General features: G+C 38.6%; 1 protein-coding gene across 3 annotated transcripts in view; it reads right to left on the reverse strand.

Annotated features, from left to right (window-relative positions):
• Nucleotides 1-161: 161 nt before the first annotated feature.
• The window catches only part of fam171a1 (family with sequence similarity 171 member A1), a 35349-nt gene continuing 19791 nt past the window's right edge, over nucleotides 162-15719 (reverse strand). For 2 of the 3 annotated variants that reach the window (XM_051866364.1, XM_051866365.1), the window contains exons 5-8: nucleotides 14293-14469; nucleotides 6132-6248; nucleotides 5621-5735; nucleotides 162-4431 (exon numbers count right to left, since the gene is read on the reverse strand). In XM_051866364.1, the coding sequence (XP_051722324.1) occupies nucleotides 2751-4431; nucleotides 5621-5735; nucleotides 6132-6248; nucleotides 14293-14469 (2090 nt within the window). In that variant the 3' untranslated portion in view covers nucleotides 162-2750. Of the gene's footprint in view, nucleotides 4432-5620; nucleotides 5736-6131; nucleotides 6249-13449; nucleotides 14096-14292; nucleotides 14470-15719 lie in introns of those variants that run through there. The other variant, XM_051866366.1, reaches the window with a different exon arrangement.

Raw genomic sequence — 15719 nt, forward strand, 5'->3', positions numbered from 1 at the left:
AATTTTTATTCATACCTTTAACATCATCCATTGCAGTCAGTCTGGGATCTGTCACAGGTGTTGTTGGGCCGCTTGACTCATCATAACATGACCCTGATGGTTCTTGTGTTTAATTGTATTCCATCAGAATTAGATATGTTGAAAAACAATGTTCAATAGTGTTGATTTGTTTTTTGGCTTTATTGGGATAATAATAGGCCTGAATTATAATACAAGCAACCAGTCCAGACATTCAAAGTAGTCTGCCGAAGAGCCGAGTGACACAAGGATACTTACCAAGTGGTTACCCCGGCAACATATCAGACCTTCAACAGCTTTTAAATAACATCGCTTTCAGTCCTACATCAGTACATACACACACCGCATAGTATGTCTACAGCAGACACACAGATATACCGAGCAACAAACGCTCACATGAGCATAAACAACTGGGTGAATGAATATGTACATACATACAAGAAAAAAGAGAGAGCAGATTCATAAAATGCACTGAACATACAGTGGGATACAACAGTCTGAGACTACTAGTGAAAATGATTGAACAAACATTTTTTGTTTTTTTAATAATAATAATAATAATAAAAAATCATATTTATGACAAATACTGTCAGTATAACAATTTGAGTAAAAAAGAATTTGGTGCATCCCCTTTTTGCTTCAATAAAAGCAGCACTCGAGTTGCATAAACACATTTGCATATTTGATTAGTGACCTATATCGAATTGTAAACACATCAACTACTTACTGGTTTAGTTTGTCAAAATCTTAAATTAGATTCTGAATCCCAGATTTTCAGCGTGGTCTCAGACTTTTGGACCCCACAGTATATCCAAATCCAACATTAAAACACTTAACACGCATACAATGAGATCAAAGGGGGTGCAATATATTGTGAAAAACATCAAATTATATGAATAAACTGATAATGGTTTAGAGGAAAAGGACATCTAATGATGGATATAAATGATTACTAGAAAGGCACTTAAGACAAAAACGACAGTTTGGGAAAGAAAAGCTGGTGGCTGTTTATGTGAGTGAGTGTGTCTGAATCCAGTCTAAATGTGCCGTCCACTGCACTCACACACTAAGGCAAGTCCAAAACAAAATAATTATAACAATACAACATACATTGAAATTAAAATACAGTGGTTAAAATAAAAAAAGGCATCTAAAGCTATATGATCCTTCAGTTTAAAGCAATGCATAGTGTTTTGTTTTCTTTTACAGGTGGGTCTGCTTGTCTGAAGTCCACTAGCAATGTTGGCAAAAGTCCTACTGTTTATGCTAGAGTCGCAAGAAATTGAAAATCACATTTGAAAATCTGCGTTCAACACCAAAGCCAAAATGACTGATTAACAGGAACAAATGGTGCATTATGTAAACTTATTTGGTTTCACAAAGCTTCAGCTGTATTCTACTCATGAATGCATGATACCAATAAAACTAAAAATAGGTGAGATTTAGATTGTAGATCCCATTATAGTGGTTTTATGTGTTTTAACCCATTAAGATGTGGAAGACATTCCACCGGTCATCCCATAAAATGTTCAAAAATAAGTGCTGGGAAACACTTAGTGGTATAGTTGCAGTGTACACATGTTGCCACTAGATGTCATATTGCTCAAAAACAGCAGCATCTCATAAAGCTTAAACAACATTTCACCTTCAATACAATGGCTTGCGATATTTTTTGCTGAAAGTGTATGTCTGGAAAGCCATAGCATTTGTGCATTAGATTGGTGGTATTTAATGGTGTTTTTTTGCTTGGAAACTTCTGTTCTTCCTCATTCAGTCGTGAGGCAGAGCAGCTCCAATAATTATTTGTGCTATGGCTTTTTTGGCTTTCATTGCCACAGGCAAATAGCCACGCACAGACCTGCGCTCATAAGGCAACTCCATTCAACAGTCCAGCAAGGGACCACAGGGGAAGCACTTAAAGGAACAGTTCGCCCAGAAAAATTAAACTTCGGTCATTTACTCACCCTCACAACATTTCAAACCTGTATGACTTTTCATGTTCCGCAGGAGAAAGTACAATATTTTGAAGAATGTTTCATCTGTTCTCACTGACTTTCACTGTATGGACAATCAGACATTTAAAGAATTAGTTCACTTTCAAATGAAAATTACCCCGAGCTTTACTCACCCTCAAGCCATCCTAGGTGTATATGACTTTCTTCTTTCTGATGAGCACAATCGGAGTTATATTAATAAATATCCTGATGCATCCAAGCTTTATACTGGCAGTGAATGGGACCAATGAGTTTGAAGCTCAAAAAGTCCATCCATCCATGATAAATGTGTACTCCACGCGGCTCCAGGGGGTTAATAAAGGCCTTCTGAAGCGAAGCGATGCGTTTGTGTAAGTAAAATATCCATATTTAACAAGTTACAAAGTAAAATATCTAGCTTCTGCCAGACCGCCTTCCGTATTCAACTTACGAAGAAAGTGTAACGCCTCTCGCAGTTCAAAATGCTTACGCTACGTCCTACGCCTTCCGTATTCAACTTACGAAAAAAACGTAACTGACGCAACAGATATTTATTAATATAACTCCGATTGTGTTTATCAGAAAGAAGAAAGTCATATACACCTAGGATAGCTTGAGGGTAATTTTCATTTTAAAGTGAACTAATTCTTTAAGATTGTGTCCTGAAGAATAAAGAAAGTCATACAGGTTTGGAAAGACATGCGTGTGAGCAAATTATGAATTTTTATTTTTGGGTGAACTATCCCTTTAAAATACATGTCATTTTAGGTTAAAGGCCAGTAGTGGTCGCTCCTCTCTTTTTTGCCATGGACTCTTCTTGTTCTCGTCTTCACCACCTTCATCAGGCACGACCAGGTTGTCTGGCCGGCTGCTGCTCATGTGCATTTGAGTCTCCTCAGTCCTAAAAACCTCGCTATCTGTCCCCGTCTCCTCTGCTGTCTCAACCACAGGATCAGGGAGAGGAGGTGGTGAAGGAAGCTCAGGTGGAGGTGTCGGGGGCGACAAAGTCCCTTCATCTTCCTCCTCCCTCTCTTTTTCCTGTAATAAACCCCCAAGAGAGTGTTCTTCAGGGCTGCAGACTGGTGTGGGGCTACCACTGCTCTCTGCATTAGCATTTGAATCCTCTACAAATACTAGTGGCGTATATCCAACCACCGGCACAGTGGGCTGAGCCCCAGCTTGAGCTTTAACCCTGATTTTATCACGAACACGCCGCCCCGGTGTGATGTCGCTCATATCAACCCCAGAGTCCAGACTGGCGTCATTGCTTCCGACACAACTGCTGTTACATCCTGCCCTCTGCAGGTCAATGTAGGAATGGCGGATATGCGCGTTGGAGCGGCCATCCAGTGACACAAACCAAGCTCTGGGGTGGGGGAGTGGCTTTCCTCCCCTGAGCTCCATCAAAGTCTTTTCGGCCAGAAGCTGATCTTCTCCGTTCATCTGAACTACGTCCAAGCCCGCCTGACTGAGAGAGTTGGGGATGGAGAGATCGGCAGGAAGAGCAGCTGTCTGCAGCGTCCACTCCTCTGCTCCTCCGCCTCGGTTTTCCCCCGTCCCTTGTGGCCCTCCTTCTTGCTCTCCTTTGCCCCATGGATGCAGGACTTGGCCCTGGGGCTGATGGCACGCGCTAAGCTCCGCCTGAATGCTTTCCAATTCACTCTGTTCGTCTGACTGCAAAAGCAGCGCCTGGCCTGACAGAGGGTGCGTCCCTGGAAGTCGCATGTAGTGGGCGGGAATAACAAGGGTAGGCCGAGCCTTGCGGTACGTCTCTTCCCCGTGGTTGACTTGCAATTCGGAGGTGCAGCAGAGCAAGGCTCCAGGTCGGGGAAGTGGGGTGGGACGCTCCAGATGGTCTACAGAGCGGGACAGCATGTATTCAGCCGCCCGCCGCTCGATTCCTTGCTCCCGTTCTGGGGATCCGGCGGGACTTGTGGATGTGGCTGAAACAGGAGAGAGACGGGGATCTCGCAGGCTCGATTTACTCTCTGAAGAGAGACGTCCCGCAGAGGTGGTGTGATGCAACGGATGGGGGGATGAGGACGAGACGGACATGTGGAGGGGATGGACAGATGAAGTCGTGATAGATGTATAGCTTCGCCGATACTCCCCGCGTCCCGCCGGGGAATCGTAACCCTCGGAGGGATTGTTTGAACAAGCTGATTTGAGGGGAAATATCTCTACTGAGTGTTTATAGTGGTTGGATCCCCGGCTATGGAGCTCACCATGTGAAGCTGCAAGCTCATTGGTGGAGGAGTCGTAGGGGGTGGGTTTAAGCATAGGCGTGTGCATGTCCGGCTCTGCCCCGCTGTGGTCTAGGTGAGTCTCACTGATGAGGTTCAGGTGGGACATGGAAGTAGCCTGGTCTCGTTTAGAGCCATCCAAAGCTGAGGATAGAGTGAACTTCCTGTGAGCAGGCCGCAAGCGGGTACACTTCCTCCTGAAAGCACAGAAATTTGTTTAATTTCTCATAAACACTAAGGGAAGATCTTAATTTTCCTCTTGATCACTGAGGTCACTAAATATCAACACACTTATTAAACAAATCACACCCTTGCTAACAATCTTGACTTTTCATCTGAACATCAAAATTGAGATTTATTCTATCAGAGCAGTTTCTAGTTTTTTGTCATTGGACAATAGTGGTCTGTGAATTAATTTTATGTTTGATATTAAATGTTTTTGTTAATGTCTGTTTGTTAATGGGCTATTTTTGGGCAAAGTAACATATTTAGAGTTATGTAGAGTAAAAATAATTCTATTTAGAATAAATAGATGCAAGTGGCATGTTGTTGCTATATATCGTTCTTAAAGGGTTAGTTCATCCAAAAATGAAAATTACCCCATGATTTACTCACCCTCAAGCCATCCTAGGTGTATATGACTTTCTTCTTTCAGACAAATACAATCGGAGTTATATTAAATAATATCCTGGCTCTTCCAAGGTTTATAATGGCGGTGAATAGAGGATGAGATTTTGAAGCCCAAAAAAGTGCAACCATCCATCATGAAAGATATCCATACCGCTCCGGACGGTTAATAAAGGCCTTCTGAAGTGAAGCTATGCGTTTGTGTAAGAAAAATATCCATATTTAAAACTTTAAAAACTAAAATAACTAGCTTCCGGCAGACGGCCATACACACGTCGACTTACGCTGAAAGAGTAACCCCTGATGCGATGTAGGAGTAGCGTAAGCTTTGATGCCTCTCACTGTTCAAACAAATAGGGCCGGGCCACAAACTCAAGCTCCTCTTCTCTTATATCAAAAGCTCTGACATTTCTCTTTAAAAATTATCGTTTTAGACTTCTAATTCGCGACTGGTGTTTTGTTTTGCTCTCCTCTGTGCTTCCGTGTTCGTCAATGCGTTGGGTCAGAGTTCACTCTTTCGCCATAAATCGATGCGTACGGCCATCTGTTGGAAGCTAGTTATTTTAGTTTTAGTTTTAGTTTTAGTCATATACACCTAGGATGGCTTGAGGGTAAGTAAATCATGGGTTCATTTTCATTTTTGGGTGAACCAACCCTTTAAGAGGGGCCTCTTCCACTACCCAAAAAACATGCATTTATATATTTTCCTCTGTATCTTTTATGAGGATTTGTGCTTACTCAGTCAAAAAGAAAACACACCTGCAATAGTAGAGCAGCAGGCATAGCAGAAAGAGCAGTATCAGGGCCATGCCTCCTAGTATGGCCAGCAGGAAGACTGTGTGATAAGTGCTAATGTCCTTCGCCACCACTGGACCTACAACAGAACATACATACTTGGTGTTCAGCACAAAGGAATCCATCTATCCTATTCACATTTTCACTGTCCTCCTGACCTCCGCTTTACTGTATCCATCAATCAATAACATTTTTCAACAGTAGAGATTTCCTATAAACATTATTTTCATGTTGAACATTCACCAAACTGAAATCCCCCCACGTAATGACATTATTCTCTCAGCTGGTGGATATGAATAGCACAGTGAATGTGTAAACAACTACAGAAGTCAATAACTCTGTCTGCCACAAAGCACTTGTATGTCTGCCCGTCAGGCTTCTCTCTGCATTAATGGCCATATAAAAGGGTCAAAGAATGCAGAGTCAACTGAACAAAGATGAGAAATAGAAAGAAAAAATGGCCAGAAATGGATACCTGTGTTTATGGGAGACATGGCTGCGACCCAATAGCCAAGCTGAGGGGCAATATATGTGAGAGTTAGCTGCTTCCCCTCTCTCTGGATGTATCCCAGACTGCTCTTCAACCAGGCCCCTGCACAGACACACAAAACACACATATATAAAACATATATATTTATATATATATTTAATATGTTTTTAATTTTTTTGATTATTTTGATTATTAAGTGTTTTAAATATAATAAATAAAAATAAAATTGAATTAAATTATATGATATTTACATTATATTTGGTTACTTAACCTGTAAATGTAGAGTATGGCTTTTAACTTTATGGCTAATCAGCAATATCACAACTAAAATACAATCATTTAATCAATCACAACGGAAATATAAACCTCCATCTTGAGGACATCTGCGGTTAGTAGGTGATTTGAGCTGAGTGTTGAGACCAGGCAGTGCCGATAACACTCAAAACACTCACACTGTACTGTCATCCTATCAGGTTTCGCATAGATCACATAGTGCATTCATTATACTTTCTACTGCATTATTCTGTCTAGATGCTCTGCTAATTGTTTACGGGGTCAGACAGGGATTAAAGCCATGCCAAAGCGCAACCACACAAACCACAGTAAGTGCCTCTATTTGGATCTGAATCTGGGTTGTCATGCATTCCCAATTAAGGTGAACAGTTCAAATAAGATTAATGATTCAAATTCGAGTATTTCCATTAAGAATATTAACTAAATTTACACTGTGAAACGAATGCGCATGTTGAACTTATCAAATTGAAATGTAAAAGGGTACACATTAGAGCACATGTGTCTAACTCCACTCCTGGAGGGCCACTGTCCTGCAGCTGATTACAAGCTGTGGAGGAATTCCAGAGAGGAAAAGAAAGCCATGTCTATTCTCAAACATAAAACAAACAAAACAGAACTATAAAAAGGCTAATCACAAGAGCATGTTTGAACTAAAGGATTTATACTTTGCATTATTTTGATACGCAGCTCCACATAAGAAGAACAGACATGCCAACTAGTTACTGACCTGATGCAGACTAATACACATAGCTGAAGCGGATTGATGCTGTCTAGGTCTGGAGCGAGGTTTACGTAAGGTAATGTGAAAATAAGCGGGGCAGCCTGAAATCTGCTCCAATGGCTCTCAATTACAGCGTGCTGCAGTTCCATTTTCCACCACAGATTTACATGGGAAAATTGTGGGGCTCTGTATTGTGTGCATCCGCTTATCAGAATACATACCTGCCAAAGCCATACGTTTAATTTTAATATATCGTGCTCACTCTTCGACTTAAAATCTGAAAAAAAAAACATTTGTTGCAGAATGCTGAACACATTTACAATTTATTATTAATTCAGTTTATATAGAGGTCTATGTTTTGGATGAATATTTTGGTGGGACTCTGACGTGGCTCCCTTTAAGTGGACTATATTAGTGGAGTAATGCAGGGATTAGTGAATGAGGGTAAAGAGGGCGATCTCAAACACAGCCTAGTAATCCTGTGGCCTGTTGCATGAAGCAAGTTAAACAAACTCTGAGTTTCAGAGTAGGTTTAGAGTTGACAAATCCAGATAAATCCAAACTGGTTAAGATCAGGATCAGATGCTGCACAATGTTCGGTATAAACTTTCTCTGTCAACTCAGGTTTAATCCAGAGTTTGCGATTAACTCTGAAGCGCATGCACCTGAAAGTGTGACACGTGCGGCAAACAGCCAATCACACGGAATATGCATAGCATCCTTTTGATTCACTTCTCGCGAGAGAGCCGCGCAATTCACTTCTCTTCTGAAGATTAAAGGTGCGGCTCAATCAGTTCCCTATTTCAGTAGTCAGGGCACTGATCAGGGAATCAGCCACATTCATTTACATGATATACTGATTCACGACCTAGGGAGCTAGGGAGCTGATTGAGACGCAGAGTAAGAGATCGTTATAAAAAATATCATGAAATTTAATGCATTTACAAGGCAGGAATAAAAACTGCTGCAGTGAAAGTTTGAGAAGGCAGCTGAAAGAAAATATCTGACTATATCAATGCATGTGAATCAAAGAAATATGCCTAATAATTTATAACATAATAATTTATATTAGATTCACAAAGAGCTCAAATGAATACACATAAGCTTAATTTGTTTAAAAGCTTTATATATTGATGCATGTATTTTATTTATATCAATTTAAAAGCAAAGTTAAATATTGTCAAGTAATATAATAATTATATGAATATACTATTATATGAATTATACATAATTCATATAATATAAATATAATAAATAATTAGCAGCAAAAGATGAGCAATTTTGTCTCTAAAATGTTTTCACAATAAACTGACTAAATTTGGAGCGAGAGATACAGGGGGAGTGGCTTTATTGTGTCAGATATGTCACTTTACTCACAGCTGATTGGTCGAGTTTTGGTTTGCGATCTCTAACCCAGAATAAAACCTGCTCCGGAGCAGGTTAGCCGTGTAGCGTAAGTTACCATAGCAATGAACTTCGCTAAAACCAATCCACCTTCATAAGCCCAAAAAAACAGTTTACTCAAATTAATCTTGAACTTACCTGGGTAGAAACTGAAACCGGCTTTGTGCAACAGGCCACTGAAGACCTTGATTAGCTGGTTCATGTGTTTAATTAGGGTCGGAGCTAAACGTGAGATGGTCCTCACTGCAGAACACAAGATTCAGGGGGCGGGGTGGATCTAGATCCAACTCCTCCCACTTTACATATCCCTAAACCTACCCGTTTCCACCCCCTGGATCTAAACCTACCCATCTCCACCCCCTGGATCTGGATCCAACTCCTCCCACTTTACATATCCCTTAACCTACCCGTCTCCACCCCCTGGATCTCATGTGTTCTGCAGTGAGGGGCTACTGGTAAACTCTGCTGTCCTCCAGGAACTGAGTTTGACACCCCTGCATTAGACATTCGTTTAATGGCCACTTGGTGGCAGTGTTTGTTGATGGAATGATTATGGAGGACTGAATAATAAAAGAAGGGGAGAGTGGGTAAAAGAAAAAACTAATTTAGGTAAAGAAGAACAAAATAATATTTGTCTGGTATAGACAACCATAACGAGAGGGAATTCATAATTTGTTGTTGTAAGGTTCTAAGAATTTTAAGCACCAGAGCTTATTTTGATCTGATCTGTGCCAGATAGGCAATCACACAGACTGCAATGGTGACTATACAGGTTACATAAACAGCATACTGAGCGAAATGCTGATGTGCACACACAGAATAGGGAGGCTGGAGAATGATTCAGCATTGTTTGCACACAGTCAATCACCTCCATCCACACATGATGCATAGGAATGTTTGTGCACAGGAATATCGCTGGACATCTTCCCACACTCTCACAATACAGTCACATGCACAACTCTGCAATATATCAATGTGCCAAGCAAAGAAAGCTTTGTTTGAACTGCCCTGTGCTCAGCATTACGTACAGTGTCTTTGCCAGTGTCATTTCACAATGTATTACACAAACATTTTTTATTATTAATGTTAAAAATAGTACGCTGCTTAATAGGATTATGGAGGACTGAATAATGAAGAAAAGAAGGGTAAAAGAAAAAATTAATAATTTAGGTAAGAAAAAACAATGTTTGCCTTGTAAGGGGATTCATCATTTAATTTACCGATTTGGTGCTCAAGAAACATTTCTTATTATTAATGTTCAAAATATTAGGCTGCTTAATATTTTTGTGGAAACTGTGGTAACATTTGTTTCAGGATTCTTTGATGAATAGAAAATTTAAAAGAACAGCATTTATTTCAAATAGAAATCTTTCGTACCATTACACTTTTTTTTTTTTTTTACTGTCAGCATATATTGCTGAATAGAACTATTGGTTAAAAAAAATCTTACTAACCTCAACCTTTTGAATGGTAGTGTGTACATCTGCACATACATAGACGTATATAAACACACACACACAATTTTTCATTGCAGCACTCTTATTAGAAAAGACAGGGAGGAATAACTTTATTTATATGCTGTGATGCCAGGGGCTTTTCAGTCTAGTTTTATCCCCGTGTCCCAGTGCACTGCAGACAACAAAGCAGCTTACATCTCTGTGCCCTAAGAAAGGAAATCGAGTTAGTGGCAGCCGCTGTTTTCCACCTTGTTCTCTGCTCTGTTTATCAGCGGCTGCTAGGAGACAACAATGATAACAGTAGCCCAGAGACAGGGCCTGAAGTTATGAATTCAGAAATGATTCTCCCTCAGTACTTCCCACAATATCCTTCATTCTGTGTCTCCCTCTTGTTCTGCTGCATGATCTGATTTAGATTCAGACATGTTCTGCATGCTGATTTCCCCTATTTTTACATTTAGAAAACCTTTGCCATCATTTAATGTTTGCTTAAAGTTAATCTTTAAGAACACTAACCATTTAATACTGTTCAATTTTAGTTTTAGCAAATCTCAAAATCAATATAATTTGTTTCATAATGTTGGTGATGCCTAAATTCACTTATACTTCTTAATTTAATATATATTAACTCTTAAATGCATACCTCTGGTCTTTATCGACATCTTTCACTACACTCCCCCTCATTCATTTTTTAGTGTCACTGTCAAATGATGGTGGAACTGGTGAAGCAGCCATCAGCAATCAAAATATTGATTTTGATGACGTTGAAAACAATAGTTTTGAAATATGATTGAGATTGTGAATATGAGCCAGAAGCTGAATATACTGTGAAAATTAGCTCTGACAATGATGGTAAAAAGCATCTGCTCAAACTGAACCCTTCCATATTCCTAAATGTAATGAATTATGCTTTATTTTATTCTTTTGCAATTGTCATTAAAATATCAGGAGAGTTTTATACTATTGTGGCAGTTAGAGATCCACCCGTGTTAGTTATAGATCTGGGTCGCTAAAGACCCAGATATGTAATAATGATTGCTGAAACATTCATGCATTTAAGGGTTAATAATATGAAAAAATAATTATCAGCTTATTGGTTGGCTGAATAGACATTCAAAACACAACATATCAGCTTACAGAATGGAAGAACTCATTGAAGATCCTGTATGCACATATTCTGATCCATCACTGCCCGTCTTCCTGCCTTCCAAACACAACACTGGATTCTTCCAGCCTGCTGCGAGTGTGAGCGAGCTGCACTGGCTTCTGCGGCAAAGCCTCAAGATTTGTTGAACGCATCATAAATTATACCAGCAGTCAACCAGTCAGCGTTAACCACCAGAAGACTCAGAGTGGCTTTATATATACACAGGTTACATGTATTATTCTCATGATATTTTGATATTTTTTTACATTTAGACATATCAGACACATTCAGGGGGGTGTACCTGAGTTAAAAAAAAGACATGGTCAACAGAATGAGATCTCAAGACACATTTTTAAATGTTTTAAATGTTAAACAACACTCAAAACACTCAAATAACAACCAAAACAACAGTGACTCAACAGCCAAAGACGTGCACTGTACTCTTTTGAACTTTCAATTCATCACAGAATCCTGAAAAAATGTATCATAGATTTCCACAATTACCAAACTAGCATATTAAAATGATTTATAAAGGATCATGTGACACTGAAGACTACAGTAATGGCTGCTGAAAATTCAGTTTTGCCATCACAGGAATAAATGACATTTTAAAATATATTAAAATAGTTACAAAAGTTATTTTAAATTGCAATAATATTTCATATTATTACTGTTTTTACTGTATTTTTGGTTAAATAAATGCAGCCTTGGTGAGCATAAGAGACTTTTTTTTTTTTTTCAAAAACATTAACAAATCTTATTGGCCTGTTGAACGGTAGTGTGTGTCAGAGATTTATTACACACAAAAGATATGTCTTAAGAAACTGGTATTGCAAAAGATTACTTTGTGTGTCCCAACCAGTTATTGCGAGGACAGAAAAAAATGAGAATGCTTGGTAAGTTTAGCTAGACAGAGAGGGAGAGGAACAGAGAAAACTGAACTGAAGATATGACCAGATTGGCTTTGGGTTGTAATTATAGCAAAGATCATCTTCCCACAGTGAAATTATGGGATATTCAAAGTTAAGATTTATGAGGTAAAGACCTTTGTTTGTCAGATCATGGCAAGACAAATTCTGTGTATGTTCAGAGAGAGACAGCACACCAGACAATTAAAGCATCGAGAGACAACTGTTCTGGTGTCACACCACTCTCAAACCAAAAACAAGTCAGCAGACACACCAAATGAGTCTTCAAAACAACAGAAAACTAGACCAGGGGTCCTCAAATAGTGGACCGCAACTGGACCGTGAGACATAATGACAACGGTAGCACCATTTCATCGTTTCTACAGTTTAAAGTGAGCAGAGCATCAAAACAACGGAGTTGTTCACACCACAAGCGTTCAGAGTCGTTTATGGGAATGATCTTTCGGCGCTACACCATCTAATGGTTTTATCTAGAGCCAAACATGCTTCATTCAAGCCCTTTCAGCTCGTGCTCAGTTTCTTTCCACCGCTAAAGATGCTAAAGTGCCACATTACGAGCTGCAGATGACGCAGTTATTTTAACAACAGTAGCAAAAACACAGTGAAAAAAAAACTTTCAATACTTTCACTAAAACACTGCAGAAAACGAGAATGCAGCAACTACAATTATATTATCTGTCATACATATGACTCCAACCATTCAACCATTCAAGTTTTTTGACAATTAACATCTACATTTAGCATTATTAACCAGCATGATAAGAGCATTTCATAATAAACAAACTATTATAACATTTTTGTAGATGGTGCTTATGATGAGGGCATTTTGATTATCATGTACATTGTTTTTAGTGGATATTTATTTTAAGCAAAATATAAAAATGGTCCAAACTTTAGGGAGGAAAACCTTGAACCCCCATACAGTATCTTTTCTGTCACATGGCTTTCTGCAATACACAGGTACCTAAATGTAAAAATAATAATAATAGCCTGAGAAAACATCAGATCTTACTTTTTAATATCCAAATCCAATTGAGCTCAACTGATGAATTATATATATATATATATATTAAACATTCTCTGATGCCAGTGCTTTGACTCTGAGGGGCCGATATACTCATCTTTGATGACTATTTTGACTGTTTAGGATTTTTTTTTTCTTTTCTTTTACGAAGTACTACTGCTCCCCAGATGGAATTGGAAACTCTTCCATTGTCCATTGTCTGGGAAGGAAATATAGAGACATGACTTCTTGAACTTTAATTGAATACCCCTGCTTCAGACCATCAAGCATAAGAGAAGTACAGTGTGATAACTGGCTGCCACAATCAATTCCAAGCAACTTGAAGAATTAAACTCCATAGATGTTATTTATTGTACATTTTAAAGCAGTACATTTATGATACATTACAATACATCTGGTAATTCAAACCAATTTGGCACAGGATCCTTTGAATTATTACACCTCAGTCTGGGGCAAGAAATGAAAGCCACAGTGTGTAAACCCTTGTGACTTGGATTTGATTTGGAACAGATTTATTCTGTCTGCGTATTATTTGATTATGAGTATTTGCCTACTGAACAACTTCCTTTTTCACCATGGAAATCTGTATAATCTCACAAAAATCACAGCACAAAACAGCAACTTTAACAAGCTATTAGGATGCCTTTTCACTTAGCCAAGTCTTTTTGTGGCGACCCTACTGTAAATGTGAAGAAAAAAAAAAAAAACGTTTCAGCGATTTTCCTGTCCCGTTCTCTCTATTCCTATTTACAGTACTAATTTCGCTTATTTTTTGTTTAAAAAAAATCTGGTCATGAAAAAAGATGTGTGTGTGTGTGTGTGTGTCAGTTTCAGAGCTCTTGACACGAGGAACATCTTTCCATCAAAATTCCTTAAGAAAGATTCAAAAACAGTCCGACATCATTCAGCTCAGGTCTGAATACTTCCTTTGGACTTATTTGCCTCAGAAACCAGGAGACAGGAAATCTGGAGGCTTTGAAGAGATCACAACCTCACATACAAACATACAGTAAACCCGACTCGGGCAGGAAGCACCTTCAGCACTTTTGGAGTAACAATTCATTGCATAACCCTTTAGCTGCGATATGTTAGTAACAGTTCACGTGATTTATGTTCACATAGGCTATAAACAGGGATACTTTATCTGAAGTGTGTGTGTAATAAACTCACCCAGTTTAGGGTCAAACCTCCAGGCAGGAATGTGATCATTCTCTTTCAATCCACTGTTTGCTGGAAGAGGGATGCTCACACTGATTGGCTCACTGACATGAAGCTCTGTCCCATCACTGCCCAAAAGATGGACACTGATAGCAGCTATAGGAGTCAACTCAAACTTTCGATCACTGCCTGTCAGAGAGAGAAAGATAAACAGAGCATGAATAAAACAGGGTGATATACACTGCCCAACCAAAAAAAAAAAAAAAAAAAGTCGCTGTTTGGATTTTAATAGGCAAAGAGTCTATAGATGGATCATTATTACAGTGATTCTTATGTTTCTAGCATGTTATATGTTTGGCAACGATTCCTTTAACCCTTAAAGATGGAGTGTGTAGCTTCTCATTTCTTAAACAACCATGAGGGAAGACACATCATGGCCATATTCCAGGATGACAATGTCAAGATTCACCAGGGTTAAAATTCTGAAAGAATGGTTCAGAAAGCATGAAGAATCATTTTCACACATGAATTGGCACCTCTGAGTCCTGACCTTATTTTAATTTCATTGAAAGTCTTTGGGATGTGCTGGAGTAGACTTTACAGAGTGCTCACCTCTTGCATTGTCAATACAAGATCTTGACCAAAAAATGATGCACCTCTCGATGGAAATAAATGTTGTGATGTTATTTCCATCGAGAGGTGCATCATTTTTTGGTCAAGATCTTGTATTGACAATGCAAGAGGTGAGCACTCTGTAAAGTCTACTCCAGCACATCCCAAAGACTTTCAATGAAATCAAGGTCTGGACTCAGAGGTGCCAATTCATGTGTGAAAATGATTACACAAATATGTGAAAGAAAAGAAAGAGATAAAAATATATTTTAGACTACAGTTCAAAGGTTTGGGGAAGATTTATTAATGTTTTTGAAAGAAGTCTCTTCTGCTCACCAAGACTGCAGTTATTTGATAAAGATTACAGTATAAAACAGTGATATTGTGAAATATTATTACAATTTATTATGTTTTATTTATTACAATTTTCTATTTTAAAATGTAAATTACTCCTGTGATGGCAAAGCTGTATTTTTAGCTGCCATTAGTTCAGTCTTCAATGTCACATGATCTTTCAGAAATCATTCTAATATGCTAATTTGCTGCTAAAGAAACATTTCCTATTATTATCAGATTTGACAACAGCTGTGCTGCTTAATATTTTTGAGGAAACTCATTTTTCAGGATCCTTTAATGAATAGAAAGTTTAAAAGAACAGCATTTATTTAAAATAGAATTCTTTTGTAACAATATAAGCGTCTTTACGGTCACTTTTGAGCAATTTAATGCAACCTTACTGAAAGTATTAATTTGGCTTATGCATTTCATGGTAATGTTAATACATTTCAGTGTTTGATTTTAAGGTCTTTTTTTTACTTCTGTACAAG

Source organism: Ctenopharyngodon idella, chromosome 16, assembly GCF_019924925.1.
Source record: "Ctenopharyngodon idella isolate HZGC_01 chromosome 16, HZGC01, whole genome shotgun sequence".
In the NCBI taxonomy this organism is placed as follows: Eukaryota; Metazoa; Chordata; class Actinopteri; order Cypriniformes; family Xenocyprididae; genus Ctenopharyngodon; species Ctenopharyngodon idella.